This window comes from Xiphophorus couchianus, chromosome 14 (genome assembly GCF_001444195.1).
Source record: "Xiphophorus couchianus chromosome 14, X_couchianus-1.0, whole genome shotgun sequence".
In the NCBI taxonomy this organism is placed as follows: Eukaryota; Metazoa; Chordata; class Actinopteri; order Cyprinodontiformes; family Poeciliidae; genus Xiphophorus; species Xiphophorus couchianus.
This window is the reverse complement of record NC_040241.1, coordinates 22,166,846-22,187,276: the sequence shown is the minus strand read 5'-3', so window position 1 is coordinate 22,187,276 and position 20,431 is coordinate 22,166,846. Positions and strand designations below refer to the sequence as shown.

The following is a 20,431-nucleotide window of genomic DNA, read 5'->3' as shown; positions in this document are numbered from 1 at the left end:
AATTCGCAACAGTTAATTACCACGAACTAAAAGCCAGATATGAAGGAAATGTTCTGACTCTAATGCAGCAGTTAGAAACATCTAAGCAGCATATACATAAAGAGATTAAAACTTATTCAGAGCAAATGATGAGTGTCCTGAAGATTATCACCGAGCTTAAAGCTGAGAAAGACAGTCTCCTAAAACAACTGACTGCTTTTCAACAACTTCCCTCCGGCTGTGAGCTTAACTCACAGCAGCAAAACATGAAAACTGATCATCAACACAAACACGAATTAGGACCTGAGAGACAAAAAGAACCAAAAGAGAAAGACACTACCCCGGAAAACAAGGTTTCTGACACTGCGTCCATGGATCAGGACCGTCTGACAGAGGAAACCCTGTCAGAAAACATTGATGTTCCTGATGCCTCTCCCAACCAGGTAAATGATTTTATGGAAAACATGCCGAATAACATGGAATCCATGGACGTGACGGACCGCTCTGTGGAAAATCTGTCACAGGAACCAGTGGGGGCAGTCGCCAAGGAAAACTCAGTGTGGAAGAAGATACGACACTGTTTGGGGCTCAGAAAACCACAAATGTTCAAGAAAAAAAGCAAGAAAGCCTCTGAATAAAGCGATTAGTAAAAAATGTAATTTCTGAACCGTTTGCAACCCCAAAATATATTTCTTATTTTAGATCCCCCCCAAAAAAATGACCGTGGGTTTTTCTCCGGGTGCTCCGGTTTCCCACAGATTTCCAAAACCATATAAATTATGGTTATTGACCAATGTAAATTGTCCTCAAAAAAGGTAGTATTAATTTCTGGAAAATTTAATTTGCAAACGGTTCCGATTGGAGAAACATTTGTGGTGAGAAAAGCAAGAAAACCTCTAAAACAAGCAACTAGTTAAAGAGTCCAGGTCAGTCCTGAACCATTTTCAAAACCCCAAATTACATCTTACATTTTAGACTAAAAAACAAAAAAGGACAACACGGTGATGCAGTGGTTAGCGCTGCATCTTCACAGAAAAGCGTTCTTCATTCTCAACCAGGCGCCTCTTTCTGTGGGAGTTTGTCTGTTCTCCCCGTGTTAGTGTGGGGTTTTCTCCGGGTGCTCCGGTTCCCCCCAGGATTTCAAAAATGATTTAATTTGGGGTTATTGACTATAATGTACATTGTCCTCAAAAAGGTAGTAATTTCTAGAAAATTGAATTTGCAAATGGTTCAGATTAGAGAAACATAGTGAGAGTTGCCCTCCACAGGTTGCTCTCCACAGGTTGCTCTCCGCAGGTTGCCCTCCACAGGTTGCTCTCCACAGGTTGCCCTCCACAGGTTGCTCTCCACAGGTTGCTCTCCGCAGGTTGCTCTCCACAGGTTGCCCTCCACAGGTTGCTTTCCGCAGGTTGCCCTCCGCAGGTTGCTCTCCGCAGGTTGCCCTCCACAGGTTGCTCTCCACAGGTTGCTCTCCACAGGTTGCCCTCCACAGGTTGCTCTCCACAGGTTGCCCTCCACAGGTTGCCCTCCACAGGTTGCCCTCCACAGGTTGCTCTCCACAGGTTGCTCTCCACAGGTTGCTCTCCACAGGTTGCCCTCCACAGGTTGCTCTCCACAGGTTGCCCTCCACAGGTTGCCCTCCACAGGTTGCCCTCCACAGGTTGCTCTCCACAGGTTGCTCTCCACAGGTTGCCCTTTCCCACCAGTTTCTAGATGCAGTCAAGGTTTTTTAATGGGATCCGTTTTAGTGGCCTTAGCATCTCGTCTCTGCTTTTTGCAGATGTGATGAGGTCCTATTGGCTTCATCAGCTGTGGGCAAATAAACTTTGTCGTAGGCCTAACAAGGCGAATGCCTGAACTGGAAAAGGAGGGGCCCTTGCTGTTGCTGTTGAGCCATGTTGCATTGCTTGATAGCTAGTTGTTGCCAGGAATAAACCCAGTCCTGTTTTTTTCTTTGCAAAAGTTGTTCTCACTGTTGCTTTTGATATATTTTAAAGAAATGTTTATTGTCACAATAGAAGGAGCAAAGAGTCGGGGAGGAGACAACAGACCAGAGGCCAGCAGCAGGACCATGATGTAGGATCTTCTCTTACCTGAGAATAATTTGCTTAAGACGAGCAAATTATTACAGACACACAATTACTTATCTTAGAGATACGTAATAATTTGCTTATTATCTTAGAGAAAATTTATTTATCTCTAAGATAATAAGCAAATTATTACTTATTACAGATAATAATAAGCAAATTATTACTTATCTTAGAGATACGTAATAATTTGTTTATTATCTTAGAGATAATTCACTTATCTCTAATATAAGCAAATTATAACTTATCTTAAATATCAGAGATAATTTGCTTATGCCCTAATTTCCACACGACTCACACAAACACAACCCTAATGCGCTTCATGTAAGTGGAGCACAAAATCAACACGATGCTTATGAGCCACACAAATACAGGCCACAAGCACACAAATGTGGACACGTTGTGTGTCTGACCCACACAAACACAAACACGCACAATGCAACACAGGCACACACATATATTCCTACATAGCTTATTTCTTACAAATGAAGTAAATCATAAAAATAGTAAAATAAACCCCAGCTAGTAGATATAAACGCTCCTCTTGCCGGTGCTCAGATTCTGTGTCTGTGACACCCAGAGGAGGTGAAATGATCCCATATGCCCCATTTATATTTTATTTGTAAATATTTCTGACAAAATGTAACTGTTGTTGCACCAATTATTACAGTAGTTTAATTTTTAGCTTCACCGCACAGTCACATTTAGATATAGAAAAATCCATATTGGAATATTGGAATATTCCAATGTTAGCTATTGGAACAGTTAGCAGGCCATGACGGCAACACTGTCTTTAGAAGACTGCCTGATACTGGATATTACGACATTTAATTTCTATTTACATTGAACTGAATTGGTGATTTGCTGATGCATATTGGAGCATTAAATATTTGACCAATTCTGACATGTAGCAAGTGGTTACTGGACATTTTTGTTGTTCACACGTTGATTGATATGATTCCTTTGGAGCTGAACACAGTTCCCCGCCTGCTGCTGTTTACTCAGGATGATTTGCGTTCTCGGATCCTTTCTCAGGAATCATAAATGTTTATGCAGGAAATTACAACACCGTCTCTGTCCTGAATTTCAAATATAGAGGCAGAGGCGAAGGATGAGACAAAGTCAGTTTTGCTTCGTTCTTTTCATATTTTTTTCAGTCACTTAAGGAACCGCAAAACTAATTTTGTGGTAAAATTCTGCAGAATTCATGTGGTTTGTTTCTAAGTCAGATCAGGATAAAAAATTCAAGCTTATGATTTTTTACTAAGTGTCCAGATGAAAAGCTAACTGGGACTTAATGGCCAACATGGTGGAATACTTCAATAGAGGCTAAAAACACGTTAGATAAACTGAATGCAGTTGACATAAACTTCAACTCCATGATGATCAAAACATTTGTTTTTGTTTTTTTTAACTGATAATAAAAGAGTTAAAAAGTATTTTATTGTGATGTGATCTTCTATAAAGATCTTATCAGAAATAGTTTCTTTACTTGATGTAGAAAGATCATATGATTGTTAGAGAATAAATTCTCAGAAGGATGAAAGTTAGTCTCAGTTTAAACACAATCACACTGAAAATGTTCATGTCAATTGTAACAGTTATGGGCTAGGCAGCTAACTGCGGCTACATAAGCAGCATCGGAAGAGTGGCCTTTTAAGGAGCCTGAGGTGTGAAAAAAACAGGACGCAGTGCTTTTAGTTTTGGTGAATATATATTAAGTGATTTGAATAAAAAAACATACAATTACAACAACACAATGAGACACATGAGAATTGAGTCAGAATAAATTGATTTCCAAATCATAAAGTCCATAGTCCATTCCTAGCTCGCCATCTTTCGATCCAGATGAGGATCTGATCCGACAGGTGAAAAAAAAAACCGACCTAAAAGGTCAGAAAACCCGTTAAGTGTTTTATCAGAAACAATTATGTACAAATATAATACAAAGGAAATAATTATTAAATTTAAACATCTAGTTTATGCATACTAAATGCAAATGCAATAATTAGATTCCTAATAATTAAACAAACATTTCAATCAGGTTAAATTAACCATAATTTAAGTAAAACAAAACAAAACTATCATATTTCAACTAATCAATTTAAAGTTAAAGTGCACTTCCAAAATATCAATCAAGAAAAATAAAATAAATTAATCATCAAATACTCAAGCAGAGTGAGGGAAGGAAAATAAATAAATAAATAAATAAATAAATAAATAAATAAATAAATATACTGCGTAATATCAACTTAAGTGTAGCTACATTCTGTTCTGATCAATTTTATCTTAAACTTCAGTGCCTCAGCATCAATGTAAAGGTGTCAGAATACGCACAAAATTCAGCAACAAGTTACCTTTTAGAAGAGAGTGGGGCGTACTTAGCCACAATCAGCACTAACAGAATCCTGGTGGTGGTCCAGGTAAACAATGCCAGTGATTCTAATAAAACAACCCTCCAATGAGCAATCGAGCAGAAGTACCACATGAAAAAGTAATACTGTTAACAAATAACAAACTCACCCAGCAATCAAATCAATAGGTTCAAAGATTTTTGGAGGAATTCCTGAGGAAGACGCCAACAGCAAGCCACAATCAGTGGAACAGGTGAGGATCTTTTACTGCGCACTGGAGGCGTGGCTTTAAATAAGTTAGCAGAGTTCGGGCAACACAGGAAGTGGGCCCGCAAAAATAAAAGTCCTTTACTAATTGCGGGTTACACAATGCAATATAATCCCGTAAGTCCACTATGAATAATTCAGCTCCTCCGGGGGAATCCCGAGGCGTTCCCAGCCCAGAGACATAGTCCCTCCAGCGTGTCCTGGGTCTTCCCCGGGGCCTCCTCCCGGTGGGACGTGCCCGGAACGCCTCACCAGGGAGGCGTCCAGGAGGCATTCTGGCCAGATGCCCGAGCCTCAACTGGCTCCTCTCGATGTGAAGGAGCAGCGGCTCTACTCTGAGTCCCTCCCGGATGACTGAGCTTCTCACCCTATCTCTAAGGGAGAGCCCAGACACCCTACAGAGAAAACACATTTTGGCCGCTTGTATCCGCGATCTCGTTCTTTCAGTCATGACCCAAATCTCATGACCGTAGATGAGGGTGGGAACGTAGATCGACCGGTAAATCGAGAGCTCCGCTTTTTGGCTCAGCTCTTTCTTCACCACGACGGACCGGTACAGTGCCCGCTTGACGGCAGACGCTGCGCCAATCCGCCTGTCGATCTCCAGCTCCCTTCTTCCCCCATTCGTGTACAAGATCCCAAGATACTTGAACTCCTCCACTTGGAGCAGGCACTCTACCCTTTTCCGGCTCAAGACCATGGCCTCGGATTTGGAGGCACTGATCCCCATCCCGGCCGCTTCACACTCGGCTGCGAACCGCTCCAGCGAGAGCAGCAGATCACGACCTGATGAAGCCAATAGGACCACATCATCCGCAAAAAGCAGAGATGTGATCCTAAGGCCACCAAAATGGATCCCCTCAACACCTTGGTAAAAGGAGATAGGTAAAAATGTGGTTTTAGACCACAATAACTTATTAGTATGGTGTAGGGCCTCCTTTGCAGCCAATACAGCGTCAATTCGTCTTGGGAATGACATATACAAGTCCTGCACAGTGGTCAGAGGGATTTTAAGCTATTCTTCTTGCAGGATAGTGGCCAGGTCACGACGTGATGCTGGTGGAGGAAAATGTTTCCTGACTCGCTCCTCCAAAACACCCCAAAGTGGCTCAATAATATTTAGATCTGGTGACTGTGCAGGCCATGGGAGATGTTCAGCTTCACTTTCATGTTCATCAAACCAATCTTTCACCAGTCTCGCTGTGTGTATTGGTGCATTGTCATCCTGATACACGGCACCTCCTTCAGGATACAATGTTTGAACCATTGGATGCACATGGTCCTCCAGAATGGTTCGGTAGTCCTTGGCAGTGACGCGCCCATCTAGCACAAGTATGGGGCCAAGGGAATGCCATAATATGGCAGCCCAAACCATCACTGATCCACCCCCATGCTTCACTCTGGGCATGCAACAGTCTGGGTGGTACGCTTCTTTGGGGCTTCTCCACACCGTAACTCTCCCGGATGTGGGGAAAACAGTAAAGGTGGACTCATCAGAGAACAATACATGTTTCACATTGTCCACAGCCCAAGATTTGCGCTCCTTGCACCATTGAAACCGACGTTTGGCATTGGCACGAGTGACCAAAGGTTTGGCTATAGCAGCCCGGCCGTGTATATTGACCCTGTGGAGCTACCGACGGACAGTTTTGGTGGAAACAGGAGAGTTGAAGTGCACATTTAATTCTGCCGTGATTTGGGCAGCCGTGGTTTTATGTTTTTTGGATACAATCCGGGTTAGCACCCGAACATCCCTTTCAGACAGCTTCCTCTTGCGTCCACAGTTAATCCTATTGGATGTGGTTCGTCCTTCTTGGTGGTCTGCTGACATAACCCTGGATACCGTGGCTCTTGAAACATCACAAAGACTTTTTAATAATAATTCTTTATTTAATCAGGTAAACCCCATTGAGATCTAGATCTCATTTTCAACATTACATTTGAGATTAGAATAATAAATCAGACTAATTGATGAAAAAATACTTTTAATTTTGTAAAATGTCATGAATATGACATTTTTTGAAAACTGACTTGAATTCTGATATTGAGGAAATGAAAAAAATTCAATTTGTGTAAAAACTCATGTTTTACTGTTATTGCAAGGATCTTTAGATGCTTTACTTAAAGCTGACATTTAAAAATATGGCAACAGTTAATGACGATGACAATCACTGAATAATCCATCGATATTTATTCAAGTCAACAGTTATTAAAAAGCATATTCTGCTCAAAATACTAGTGTATATTTTAACAAACCTTTTTAATAATATACTTTGCTTCTCATAGCAAAGTGTAACAATGACAAAAATTTGGGAACATAAAAACCTCTCTGTGGTTAGCTCTAAATCAAAATCTGACCAGATCAAAATTATTTTAGAGATTTTTTTCAAACAAACATCAGAGTTTTATTTATGGAAAAACAAGAACATTTCACTGCTTTCATTTCTAAAGTATTTTACATCCAGTCATACACAGAAACTTCAAATAAAAGCTAAACTCAATTATTCTACATGGTACAGAACTCCATGAAAACTGAAATGCACAGAAATTAATCCTGTCTGAATGTGTTCCCCTCTTTAACTTCAGTATCTAATGGGATACTGATGGGGATCTTAAGTACAAATACGACTGAGAATTAAAACAAAAAACTGGATTAAGGAAAACAAGCTGCTAGGCAAAAGTAGACCTCAGGTTTATCTTGGTCAGACAGTGAAAGACACAATCACAGTGAATCACTAGCAGCCTGCAAGAATCTGTTGACTTTAATATGTTCAACTTGCTGTTTACATCATCTGACCAGATTTTCCATAAGATTAGATGCGAATTAGATCGGATCTGTTTTGGACCTATGGATTCTCATCAGAGTGAGTCTTCATGTGACGAGATAAATAACTTCTGTTACTGTAACTGTTTCCACAGCTCCCACAAGCAAAAGGCTTCTCACCTGTGTGAATTCTCATGTGCCGAGTTAAAGTCCCTCGTTCACTGTAACTCTTTCCACAGGTCTCACATGAGAAGGGCTTCTCGCCTGTGTGAAGTTTCATATGAGCATTTACAAGGCCTTTCCGAGAGAAACATTTTCCACAGATCCCACAAGAGAAAGGCTTCTCACCTGTGTGAATTCTCATGTGATTAGTTAAAGTCCCTCGTTCACTGTAACTCTTTCCACAGGTCTCACATGAGAAGGGCTTCTCGCCTGTGTGAAGTTTCATATGAGCATTTACAAGGCCTTTCCGAGAGAAACTTTTTCCACAGATCCCACAAGAGAAAGGCTTCTCACCTGTGTGAATTCTCATGTGATTAGTTAAAGTCCCTCGTTCACTGTAACTCTTTCCACAGGTCTCACATGAGAAGGGCTTCTCGCCTGTGTGAAGTTTCATATGAGCATTTACATGGCCTTTCAGAGAGAAACTTTTTCCACAGATCCCACAAGAGAAAGGCTTCTCACCTGTGTGAATTCTCAGGTGATAAGATAAAGGTCCTTTTTGTGAGAAACTTTTTCCACAAGTCCCACAAGAGAAAGGCTTCTCACCTGTGTGAATTCTCATGTGCCGAGTTAAAGCCCCTCTTTCACTGTAACTCTTTCCACAGGTCCCACATGAGAAGGGCTTCTCACCTGTGTGTATTCTCATGTGATTAGTTAAAGTCCATCTTTCACTGTAACTCTTTCCACAGGTCCCACAGGAGAAGGGATTCTCACCTTTGTGAACTTTCATATGAGCATTTAAATGGGCTTTTTGGGAGAAACTTCTTCCACAAGACCCACAAGAGAAAGGCTTCTCACCTGTGTGAATTCTCATGTGAACATTTAAATTAGTTTTTAGGGAGAAACCTCTTCCACAAGTCCCACAAGAAAAAGGCCGCTCATCTTTGTGAATTCTTATGTGTCTCAGCAAGATATCGTTTTGAGAAAAGGTTTTATCACAAATTTTACAAGAATATAATTTTTGCCCTGTGTGAGCTTTCTTGTGCTTTTTTTGTTTTGAAGTGTCAGTTCTGCCTTTCTGCTCTTTGGTTTTCTCATATTTCTCCTTTTGTTTTTGTTCTTCCTTTCTCTCTTTTCCTGGGTTTTCAGAATTGATTCCTTCCTGATCCCGGTTCTCAGCTTCTGCAGAGCCATGAGAGATGAGTTGGTTCCTCTGTGGTTCTGTTTTATTGAGAACCTCCTCCTCTTTACACACACAACATTGTGGGAGATCTGGACAAAAAGACAAAACAAAAGCCTTTAAATGTCAATCAAACAAGGAAGTCTTCATTTTAATATTTTGTTGGATAAAAACAGGATTTTTGGGGGGTTATTCTAAAATCGCAATCTTACAAGAATGAACATTAACTCAACCAATGAGGTTCTTCTGACCAGAATGGAACTAGATGTGAGTCAAAATATGATATTATGGACCTCCAGGTGAGCAAACAAGATGGTGATAGCTTAACTTAGTGGCTTAATCTAGTGGCTTCCATTCAAATATTACAAAAAGTTTTCTTCCTCTATGTAGCTTCAGGATATCACATTAAAGAATGACATAAAATTGCTAAAGCAAAGCCCTAAAGTGCTTTCAAATCTTGACCCACTGATATTGTCAGACATCGCTCCACTCACACACACAACACACACTTTCAAAAGCACGACTAAATCTCAGCCTTTACTTTCCTGCGATTCGCAGCAGAATTGGTAACAGTGGGGTGATTGTTGTTAACATGCAGAAAATAATGGCAAAAATGATCCTATTGAAAATATTTCACATGAATGTTGGACACTGTGGAAGATTAAATATGAAAGGTGAAAATGGACAGTGATATAAATTATTTAAGTCATTTATTTAATGCAATGGGCCCTCCCCCCCCTGGACTTCGTCTGTCTCCTGGTCCATTTCCTCCCCTCCACCCCCATCTTACGTTCCTTCGTTCGCCTCCTCTCCCCCAAATCCAGGCGACATTTCCCATATTCTCAAACCTACAGCTTGACAGGTATGGGGCAAGGTGAGAGTTCATCTATTAAACTCACTGAAGATGAATACATAAACTAAAAGCTGGAATATAGACATTTTTTATAAGATAAGACTGTCACGGATCACAAACTGTAATTTAGATATTATATGATGAATAGTAAACAGTCCAGGTCAACGTTGATCATTCCAAGTATTTTAAATACTTAGAACGATATGAGATGCGTTTAAGGCACTTTTTAAAGTAGGAAATTAAACCTCAATGACACCAATAAGCAACTAATTTGTAGAATAAAAGTTAAATTATAGCTAAAATTAAACATAATTGAGACTTTTACTATTTTTATTTTTTTAGGGCTAGCAGAGAAGAACCTGTGGCCCTTACAGCCAACCAGTGAGTATTTAATATTTATCATTTGTGCAGATTGTTTAAACAGTTTTCAGATACAGCGATGTTTAAGTCTCACCAGTAAACTGTATTAGGTGTAAGATTTCCTTCAGTGTAACGTTTGTTTTGGGGTTTTTTTGTTTGTTTTTTGTCTTTAAGTAGTGTTAATCATTGATATTTTCAGGCTAGTATCCTAGCTTTCCTATACTGCTTTGCTATTCACTGAAATGTCTGTTTCACAAAAACAAATGCCTATCCTTTCTGCATGTTCTAAATATGCATTTTATATTTTGATTTTATTTTTCATTTGATCTGGAAATGAATCTTTTTTTCCATTTTAGTTTTTTTTTCTCTTTTTAAGTTTAGTTGGAGTAAGGTATTTCATGATTATGGATTGTTGTTGTGATGTGGTTTAGATTGATTTATTCGATTAGATATAAGTTTTCTATTAAGCTTGGGGTTTTTGTTTTGACGTTGATTTTTGTTTGCTTTTCCTTTTAAATGTTTTTTTTTTATTGTTAATTTTTTTCTCCTCCTTAATTAGCTTTTGTGTTACATTTTCATTTTCTTTATTATTGTTTCCTGGGTTTTTATGTCTTCAATCATTGGTATGATACCTCCACACTTTTCCTGGACAGAACATATAGAGGACCGCCTCCCTGGCAAGGAGGGGCTGCAAGATAACTTTTCCTACCAAACACAGTCATATTGTTATAGGGTTGAACAGGTGAATGCCGGTAGGTTTTTCGTATCTTGTGTATATGTGTTTTGTTGTTTTTGTTACATCTTCCAGGATAGTGTTGTGTTATGTCTTATGACTGAGGAGGGAAATGTGTGTTGATTAATATTAACTATTATCATATTTATTTAGAATCAAAAGGGGGGAAATGTGATGGAAAAATTACATTAAGGTCACATCTGCTAGTCATGTTATATGAATTATTGTGAACTTTCACCAAAAGAACTATTTGGGTTACATGTAGAAGGTTGGAAGTTGTTTTCTACAGCTGCATCAGAACCAGACTGTCTCACCTCTTGTTGTTAAATCTTTATCCTTGGTATAAAACTCATGTGTTTCTCTGCCTGACAGAGCTTTTCATCCAGACCTGCTTCATTACTGACTGTCCTACAAGCTCTCTGTATTGTGCACAATATATGAATAAACCTGACTGAGTGATTTCACCTGAACAGTGCTTGGAAATAGTATTTTTTCCACAACAGTAATCTATTAATAAAGTTTGACTGACCTATTTGACTATTTTGATGACATTCCCTTTAGCGCAGCTCCATCTAATGGATGCATAACGTAACTCCAGCCTCTACTGTAGCGTCTATTCTATGCGCCTTAAATACGGTGCAACTTATATATGAAAAAAGTTTTAAAATAGGCCATTCATTGAAGGTGCGCCTTATAATGTGGTGCGCCTTATAGTGCGGAAAATACGGTAATTATGCTTTATAATAATTGTACAAAATAAAGGTAAATGCTTCACGGATTTCGCCTATCATGGGTTCTTTTGGGAACACAACCCCCGAGAAAAACGAGGGTTCACTGTATAGGTACATGTTTAAATAAAATGAAGATTGTTGAACTACTGACATGTCTCTGAAATTCCAAGCAAAAACTTTGTATTTATTTTCAGAAAATGAGAAAAGGTCAAAATAATTTAAAAATGCAGTACTTTCAGACCTTGAATAATGCAAAGAGAACTAGTTCATATTCATTTAGAAACAACAAAACAAATGTTTTAACTCAGGAAGAGTTCAGAAACCAATATTTGGGGGAATAACCAGGAGGTTTTCAATGGGGTTTAGTGCAGTGGTCTCTTCATTTTTTCCAGACCTGTATGTAGTTGTTAACGGTTTTAGTTGGACAAAACTATTGAATTTCTTATGTGAATGTATGTAAATAAGCAGTGAAGTTTAGAAAAATGCACCAACAAATAACTTCTCTTGGTTCTTAGCACTGCTGGGGGCTAAGGACCCCTAAAGGTCAGATCCTAGAATCGCCCCTGGGTTTAAATATTCTGCTATTAGAGCAGAATACTCCAGTCCAGGTTTGAAGAGTCTGGGTGTTGTAGTTTTTAAACTAGAGTCGATTAAAGGTGCGGAAGGAAAAAATAGGTGGAATCGCCCTTTAGCCATTTCCCGAATCGGAAGCTTGAATTGGAAACCAACTTCAGCTTCGTCTTTCTTAAACCTGATTAATCAGTAAAACATGAAGGTGTTTCGTACCTATCCGGTGTAAGATGATCCTCGGTATCCGGGTAAAATCCATCAGACTGCGCTGATCCTCCATCTCTTCCTCCATCTTAACGTTGATTTCTTTCCACTCTGTGAATGTTTCTCCAGCAGGAGTTACCTGCTCGTTGATAAACTCTCTCTGAGGCGGAACTGAAGACATTTTCACTGAAAACACGGAAATATTTACCGAAAACACCAAACCTGTTTTCAAACTACCTTCTAAGAGGAGCTAATGCTACCTCGTGAGCTCCGTAGCTTCCTGTGTGTTTCACTTTGGCTGCACTGAAGAAACTGTAAACGATTTTTAGTTCCACCTGAATTTTCCACTTTGAGCCTCCTCTCAACATAAAGTTATATTAAATATCTTACAACTTTAATAAAAGGTTCATATATTTCAGTGAGTGAAACACAGTATTAAAGTCATTACACAAACACACGGATGTTTCCAAGCCTTTTATTTCTGTTAATTATGAGGATTTTCCACATTTAATGGAAACACAGCATTTATGATTAGAATATTACATCATACTGACACTAATGAAAAAAAGAATTATTTAAAAATGTGAGCTTGGAGTCAGTTATCAAAAAATACTTTTAATCTTTCAAAAGAACCATATTAGAAGGTATTTTAATTTCTTATGTGTGATCGTTTCAGCTTGTGAAACAGAGTCTAATATTATAGTTTTGTATTTTGTGATTCAGTCTTGAAGTTAAACAGTAAATGGCTACATATATTATAGAGGAACGCAGAGAATTGTTGTGATCGTTTTAGCTTGTAAAACAGTCTAAGTGGTATCAAAACGTGCGGCTCAATCCCGGCATTTAGCTATTACTGTTATTGGGAATCGGAGTTACAATGGCGACGTAAAAAGCTAAAAACGAGCAAAATTTCCAACTGCAGAAACACAGAGTATAACTGAAACCAACTGCCGCCCCATTAGAGTGAGAAATGAAGTGGATTTTTGACCCCAAAACAATTTAGAAATCGCAGTCACGCCCACAAATATCGCCCGATTGGTGTCAAACTCGGTCATGACATCGATACGCATGCCTGCTCCGGTAAAATGTTTTCAAAATTTCTCTAGGGCTTACGGTTTTCTGTCAAGGTGCTTCAGAGCGAAATCATGCGGCAGGGTAACTGACGCTCTCCCAGATTCATTTCCATGTATTTCTGAAAAATTTCAGAACTCGGCGCACACCGTCTATGTCTCATCACTGTTATTACTGAGAGTGAGGTAGAGATATGAATCGCGGGCGACAAATATCTCTCTCATACGCTTCAAACGGTTTTATAAAATATAATTCAAATGCAAAAAAGATTTCTGACTTGTTTTTGTGTCACATTACAGTATTGTAGATCGTCTGCAATGTTATCTCTGGATACAGTAACTGAAAGGTGCATGAAACGTCCATAAAGATGTAGTTTCTGACAATGCAGAATTGATTAATAACTAATGAAAACATTACATTTGAGATTAGAATATTAAATCAGTCTAATTGATGAAAAAATACTTTTAATTTTGTAAAATGTAATGAATGTGACATTTTTTGAAAACTGTCTTAAATTCTGATATTGAAGAAATAAAAAACATTCAATTTGTGTAAAAACTCATGTTTTATTATTATTGCAAGGATCTTTAGATGCTTTACTTAAAGCTGACATTTTAAAATATGGCAACAGTTAATGACGATGACAATCACTGAATAATCCATCAATATTTATTCAAATCAACAGTTATTAAAAAGCATATTCTGCTCAAAATACTAGTGTATATTTTAACAAACCTTTTTAATAATATACTTTGCTTCTCATAGCAAAGTGTAACAATGACAAAAATTTGGGAACATAAAAACCTCTCTGTGGTTAGCTCTAAATCAAAATCTGACCAGATCAAAATTATTTTAGAGTTTTTTTTCAAACAAACATCAGAGTTTTATTTATGGAAAAACAAGAACATTTCACTGCTTTCATTTCTAAAGTATTTTACATCCAGTCAAACACAGAAACTTCAAATAAAAGCTAAACTCAATTATTCTACATGGTACAGAACTCCATGAAAACTGAAATGCACAGAAATTAATCCTGTCTGAATGTGTTCCCCTCTTTAACTTCAGTATCTAATGGGATACTGATGGGGATCTTAAGTACAAATACGACTGAGAATTAAAACAAAAAACTGGTTTAAGGAAAACAAGCTGCTAGGCAAAAGTAGACCTCAGGTTTATTTTGGTCAGACAGTGAAAGACACAATCACAGTGAATCACTAGCAGCCTGCAAGAATCTGTTGACTTTAATATGTTCAACTTGCTGTTTACATCATCTGACCAGATTTTCCATAAGATTAGATGCCAAATTGGATCGGATCTGTTTTGGACATATGGCTTCTCATCAGAGTGAGTCTTCATGTGACGAGATAAATAACTTGTGTTACTGTAACTTTTTCCACAGCTCCCACAAGAGAAAGGTTTCTCACCTGTGTGAATGCTCATGTGCCGAGTTAAAGTCCCTCGTTCACTGTAACTCTTTCCACAGGTCTCACATGAGAAGGGCTTCTCGCCTGTGTGAATTTTCATATGAGCATTTACAAGGCCTTTCCGAGAGAAACATTTTCCACAGATCCCACAAGAGAAAGGCTTCTCACCTGTGTGAATTCTCATGTGATTAGTTAAAGTCCCTCGTTCACTGTAACTCTTTCCACAGGTCTCACATGAGAAGGGCTTCTCGCCTGTGTGAAGTTTCATATGAGCATTTACATGGCCTTTCAGAGAGAAACTTTTTCCACAGATCCCACAAGAGAAAGGCTTCTCACCTGTGTGAATTCTCAGGTGATAAGATAAAGGTCCTTTTTGTGAGAAACGTTTTCCACAAGTCCCACAAGAGAAAGGCTTCTCACCTGTGTGAATTCTCATGTGTTTAGTTAAAGTCCCTCGTTCACTGTAACTCTTTCCACAGGTCTCACATGAGAAGGGCTTCTCGCCTGTGTGAAGTTTCATATGAGCATTTACAAGGCCTTTCTGAGAGAAACTTTTTCCACAGATCCCACAAGAGAAAGGCTTCTCACCTGTGTGAATTGTCAGGTGATAAGATAAAGGTCCTTTTTGTGAGAAACTTTTTCCACAAGTCCCACAAGAGAAAGGCTTCTCACCTGTGTGAATTCTCATGTGATTAGTTAAAGTCCCTCGTTCACTGTAACTCTTTCCACAGGTCTCACATGAGAAGGGCTTCTCGCCTGTGTGAAGTTTCATATGAGCATTTACATGGCCTCTCCGAGAGAAACTTTTTCCACAGATCCCACAAGAGAAAGGCTTCTCACCCGTATGAATTCTCATGTGAACATTTAAATCCCCTTTGTGAGAGAAACGTTTTCCACACGACCCACAAGAGAAAGGCTTCTCACCCGTGTGAATTCTCATGTGAACATTTAAATCACCTTTTTGAGAGAAACGTTTTCCACACGACCCACAAGAGAAAGGGTTCTCACCTGTGTGAATTCTCAGGTGATAAGATAAAGGTCCTTTTAGTGAGAAACTTTTTCCACAAGTCCCACAAGAGAAAGGCTTCTCACCTGTGTGAATCCTCATGTGCCGAGTTAAAGGCTCTCTTTCACTGTAACTCTTTCCACAGGCCCCGCATGAGAAGGGCTTCTCACCTGTGTGAATTCTCATGTGCCGAGTTAAAGCCCCTCTTTCACTGTAACTCTTTCCACAGGTCCCACATGAGAAGGGCTTCTCACCTGTGTGAATTCTCATGTGCCGAGTTAAAGCCCCTCTTTCACTGTAACTCTTTCCACAGGTCCCACATGAGAAGGGCTTCTCACCTTTGTGAACTTTCATATGAGCATTTAAATGGGCTTTTTGGGAGAAACTTCTTCCACAAGACCCACAAGAGAATGGCTTCTCACCTGTGTGAATTCTCATGTGAACATTTAAATGAGTTTTTAGAGAGAAACCTCTTCCACAAGACCCACAAGAGAAAGGCTTCTCATCTGTGTGAGTTATCATGTGGACATTTAGAGCGTCCTTTCGAGAGAAACTCTTTCCACAGGATCCACAGGAGAAAGGCTTCTCACCTGTGTGAATTCTCATGTGATGAGTTAAAGTCCCTCTGTTACTGTAACTCTTTCCACAAGTCCCACAAGAAAAAGGCCGCTCACCTTTGTGAATTCTTATGTGTCTCAGCAAGATATCGTTTTGAGAAAAGGTTTTATCACAAATTTTACAAGAATATAATTTTTGCCCTGTGTGAGCTTTCTTGTGCTTTTTTTGTTTTGAAGTGTCAGTTCTGCCTTTCTGCTCTTTGGTTTTCTCATATTTCTCCTTTTGTTTTTGTTCTTCCTTTCTCTCTTTTCCTGGGTCTTCAGAATTGATTCCTTCCTGATCCTGGTTCTCAGTTTCTGCAGAGCCATGAGAGATGAGTTGGTTCCTCTGTGGTTCTGTTTCATTGAGAACCTCCTCCTCTTTACACACACAACATTGTGGGAGATCTGGACAAAAAGACAAAACAAAAGCCTTTAAATGTCAATCAAACAAGGAAGTCTTCATTTTAATATTTTGTTGGATAAAAACAGGATTTTTGGGGGGTTATTCTAAAATCGCAATCTTACAAGAATGAACATTAACTCAACCAATGAGGTTCTTCTGACCAGAATGGAACTAGATGCGAGTCAAAATATGATATTATGGACCTCCAGGTGAGCAAACAAGATGGTGATAGCTTAACTTAGTGGCTTAATCTAGTGGCTTCCATTCAAATATTACAAAAAGTTTTGTTCCTCTATGTAGCTTCAGGAAATATATCACATTAATGAATGACATAAAATTGCTAAAGCAAAGCCCTAAAGTGCTTTCAAATCTTGACCCACTGATATTGTCAGACATCGCTCCACTCACACACACAACACACACTTTCAAAAGCACGACTAAATCTCAGCCTTTACTTTCCTGCGATTCGCAGCAGAATTGGTAACAGTGGGGTGATTGTTGTTAACATGCAGAAAATAATGGCAAAATGATCCTATTGAAAATATTTGACATGAATGTTGGACACTTTGGAAGATTAAATATGAACGGTGAAAATGGACAATGATATAAATTATTTAAGTCATTTATTTAATGCAATGGGCCCTCCCCCCCCTGGACTTCGTCTGTCTCCTGGTCCATTTCCTCCCCTCCACCCCCATCTTACGTTCCTTCGTTCGCCTCCTCTCCCCCAAATCCAGGCGACATTTCCCATATTCTCAAACCTACAGCTTGACAGGTATGGGGCAAGGTGAGAGTTCATCTATTAAACTCACTGAAGATGAATACATAAACTAAAAGCTGGAATATAGACATTTTTTATAAGATAAGACTGTCACGGATCACAAACTGTAATTTAGATATTATATGATGAATAGTAAACAGTCCAGGTCAACGTTGATCATTCCAAGTATTTTAAATACTTAGAATGATATGAGATGCGTTTAAGGCACTTTTTAAAGTAGGAAATTAAACCTCAATGACACCAATAAGCAACTAATTTGTAGAATAAAAGTTAAATTATAGCTAAAATTAAACATAATTGAGACTTTTACTATTTTTATTTTTTTAGGGCTAGCAGAGAAGAACCTGTGGCCCTTACAGCCAACCAGTGAGTATTTAATATTTATCATTTGTGCAGATTGTTTAAACAGTTTTCAGATACAGCGATGTTTAAGTCTCTCCAGTAAACTGTATTAGGTGTAAGATTTCCTTCAGTGTAACGTTTGTTTGGGGTTTTTTTGTTTGTTTTTTGTCTTTAAGTAGTGTTAATCATTGATATTTTCAGGCTAGTATCCTAGCTTTCCTATACTGCTTTGCAATTCACTGAAACGTCTGTTTCACAAAAACAAATGCCTATCCTTTCTGCATGTTCTAAATATGCATTTTATATTTTGATTTTATTTTTCATTTGATCTGGAAATGAATCTTTTTTTCCATTTTAGTTTTTTTTTCTCTTTTTCAGTTTAGTTGGAGTAAGGTATTTCATGATTATGGATTGTTGTTGGGATGTGGTTTAGATTGATTTATTCGATTAGATATAAGTTTTCTATTAAGCTTGGGTTTTTGTTTTGACGTTGATTTTTGTTTGTTTTTCCTTTTAAATGTTTTTTTTTTATTGTTAATTTTTTTCTCCTCCTTAATTAGCTTTTGTGTTACATTTTCATTTTCTTTATTATTGTTTCCTGGGTTTTTATGTCTTCAATCATTGGTATGATACCTCCACACTTTTCCTGGACAGAACATATAGAGGACCGCCTCCCTGGCAAGGAGGGGCTGCAAGATAACTTTTCCTACCAAACACAGTCGTATTGTTATAGGGTTGAACAGGTGAATGCCGGTAGGTTTTTCGTATCTTGTGTATATGTGTTTTGTTGTTTTTGTTACATCTTCCAGGATAGTGTTGTGTTATGTCTTATGACTGAGGAGGGAGATGTGTGTTGATTAATATTAAATATTATCATATTTATTTAGAATCAAAAGGGGGGAAATGTGATGGAAAAATTACATTAAGGTCACATCTGCTAGTCATGTTATATGAATTATTGTGAACTTTCACCAAAAGAACTATTTGGGTTACATGTAGAAGGTTGGAAGTTGTTTTCTACAGCTGCATCAGAACCAGACTGTCTCACTTCTTGTTGTTAAATCTTTATCCTTGGTATAAAACTCATGTGTTTCTCTGCCTGATAGAGCTTTTCATCCAGACCTGCTTCATTACTGACTGTCCTACAAGCTCTCTGTATTGTGCACAATATACGAATAAACCTGACTGAGTGATTTCACCTGAACAGTGCTTGGAAATAGTATTTTTTCCACAACAGTAATCTATTAATAAAGTTTGACTGACCTATTTGACTATTTTGATGACATTCCCTTTAGCGCAGCTCCATCTAATGGATGCATAACGTAACTCCAGCCTCTACTGTAGCGTCTATTCTATGCGCCTTAAATACGGTGCAACTTATATATGAAAAAAGTTTTAAAATAGGCCATTAATTGAAGGTGCGCCTTATAATGTGGTGCGGCTTATAGTGCGGAAAATACGGTAATTATGCTTTATAATAATTGTAAAAAATAAAGGTAAATGCTTCACGGATTTCGCCTATCATGGGTTCTTTTGGGAACACAACCCCCGAGAAAAACGAGGGTTCACTGTATAGGTACATGTTTAAATAAAATGAAGATTGTTGAACTACTGACATGTCTCTGAAATTCCAAGCAAAAACTTTGTATTTATTTTCAGAAAATGAGAAAAGGTCAAAATAATTTAAAAATGCAGTACTTTCAGACCTTGAATAAAGCAAAGAGAACTAGTTCATATTCATTTAGAAACAACAAAACAAATGTTTTAACTCAGGAAGAGTTCAGAAACCAATATTTGGTGGAATAACCAGGAGGTTTTCAATGGGGTTTAGTGCAGTGGTCTCTTCATTTTTTCCAGACCTGTATGTAGTTGTTAACGGTTTTAGTTGGACAAAACTATTGAATTTCTTATGTGAATGTATGTAAATAAGCAGTGAAGTTTAGAAAAATGCACCAACAAATAACTTCTCTTGGTTCTTAGCACTGCTGGGAGCTAAGGACCCCTAAAGGTCAGATCCTAGAATCGCCCCTGGGTTTAAATATTCTGCTATTAGAGCAGAATACTCCAGTCCAGGTTTGAAGAGTCTGGGTGTTGTAGTTTTTAAACTAGAGTCGATTAAAGGTGCGGAAGAAAAAAATAGGTGGAATCGCCCTTTAGCCATTTCCCGAATCGGAAGCTTGAATTGGAAACCAACTTCAGCTTCGTCTTTCTTAAACCTGATTAATCAGTAAAACATGAAGGTGTTTCGTACCTATCCGGTGTAAGATGATCCTCGGTATCCGGGTAAAATCCATCAGTCTGCGCTGATCCTCCATCTCTTCCTCCATCTTAACGTTGATTTCTTTAAACTCTGTGAATGTTTCTCCAGCAGGAGTTACCTGCTCGTTGATAAACTCTCTCTGAGGCGGAACTGAAGACATTTTCACTGAAAACACGGAAATATTTACCGAAAACACCAAACCTGTTTTCAAACTACCTTCTAAGAGGAGCTAATGCTACCTCGTGAGCTCCGTAGCTTTCTGTGTGTTTCACTTTGGCTGCACTGAAGAAACTGTAAACGA

The 20,431-nt window shown here is 38.5% G+C and overlaps 2 protein-coding genes, 1 long non-coding RNA gene and 1 pseudogene across 6 annotated transcripts in view; 2 read left to right on the top strand and 2 right to left on the bottom strand.

The window, feature by feature from the left end:
* The window catches only part of LOC114157018 (uncharacterized), a 20,334-nt gene extending 12,670 nt beyond the window's left edge, over positions 1 to 7,664 (top strand). The window contains exon 3 of the long non-coding RNA XR_003598069.1: positions 7,607 to 7,664. This is a non-coding gene — a long non-coding RNA (uncharacterized LOC114157018). The remainder of the gene's footprint in view (positions 1 to 7,606) is intronic.
* Positions 1 to 20,431, top strand: part of LOC114156967 (myelin-oligodendrocyte glycoprotein-like) — a 1,059,483-nt gene that overhangs the window by 831,386 nt on the left and 207,666 nt on the right. The gene's annotated exons all lie outside the window — the stretch shown is intronic.
* Positions 6,860 to 20,431, bottom strand: LOC114156917 (gastrula zinc finger protein XlCGF57.1-like). Of its 3 annotated transcripts, XM_028037534.1 has the most exons (4): positions 20,122 to 20,431; positions 12,257 to 12,355; positions 8,388 to 8,885; positions 6,860 to 8,051 (listed from the first exon to the last, which is right to left on the bottom strand). In XM_028037534.1, exons 1-4 carry the CDS (start codon positions 20,288 to 20,290, stop codon positions 7,534 to 7,536), a joined length of 1,284 nt encoding a protein of 427 aa, XP_027893335.1. In that variant the 5' UTR covers positions 20,291 to 20,431; the 3' UTR covers positions 6,860 to 7,533. The 3 variants fall into 3 exon arrangements, with proteins under 3 accessions (XP_027893335.1, XP_027893333.1, XP_027893334.1); XM_028037532.1 differs by having other exon boundaries at positions 6,860 to 8,885; XM_028037533.1 differs by lacking the exon at positions 12,257 to 12,355 and adding an exon at positions 16,420 to 16,749 and having other exon boundaries at positions 6,860 to 8,555; positions 20,122 to 20,428.
* LOC114157840 (gastrula zinc finger protein XlCGF49.1-like) lies at positions 14,970 to 15,631 on the bottom strand (annotated as a pseudogene).

What these genes read in the sequence shown, in the direction of transcription:
- LOC114156917 (XM_028037532.1), bottom strand. Translation starts at nt 20,290, where the DNA reads ATGTCTTCAGTTCCGCCTCAGAGAGAGTTTATCAACGAGCAGGTAACT. An exon ending in GATCATCTTACACCGGATAG is followed by an intron (nt 12,356 to 20,121) that starts GTACGAAACACC and finishes AAACATTCACAG; the next exon opens with AGTGGAAAGAAATCAACGTT. An exon ending in GATCATCTTACACCGGATAG is followed by an intron (nt 8,886 to 12,256) that starts GTACGAAACACC and finishes CTTTTTGTCCAG; the next exon opens with ATCTCCCACAATGTTGTGTG.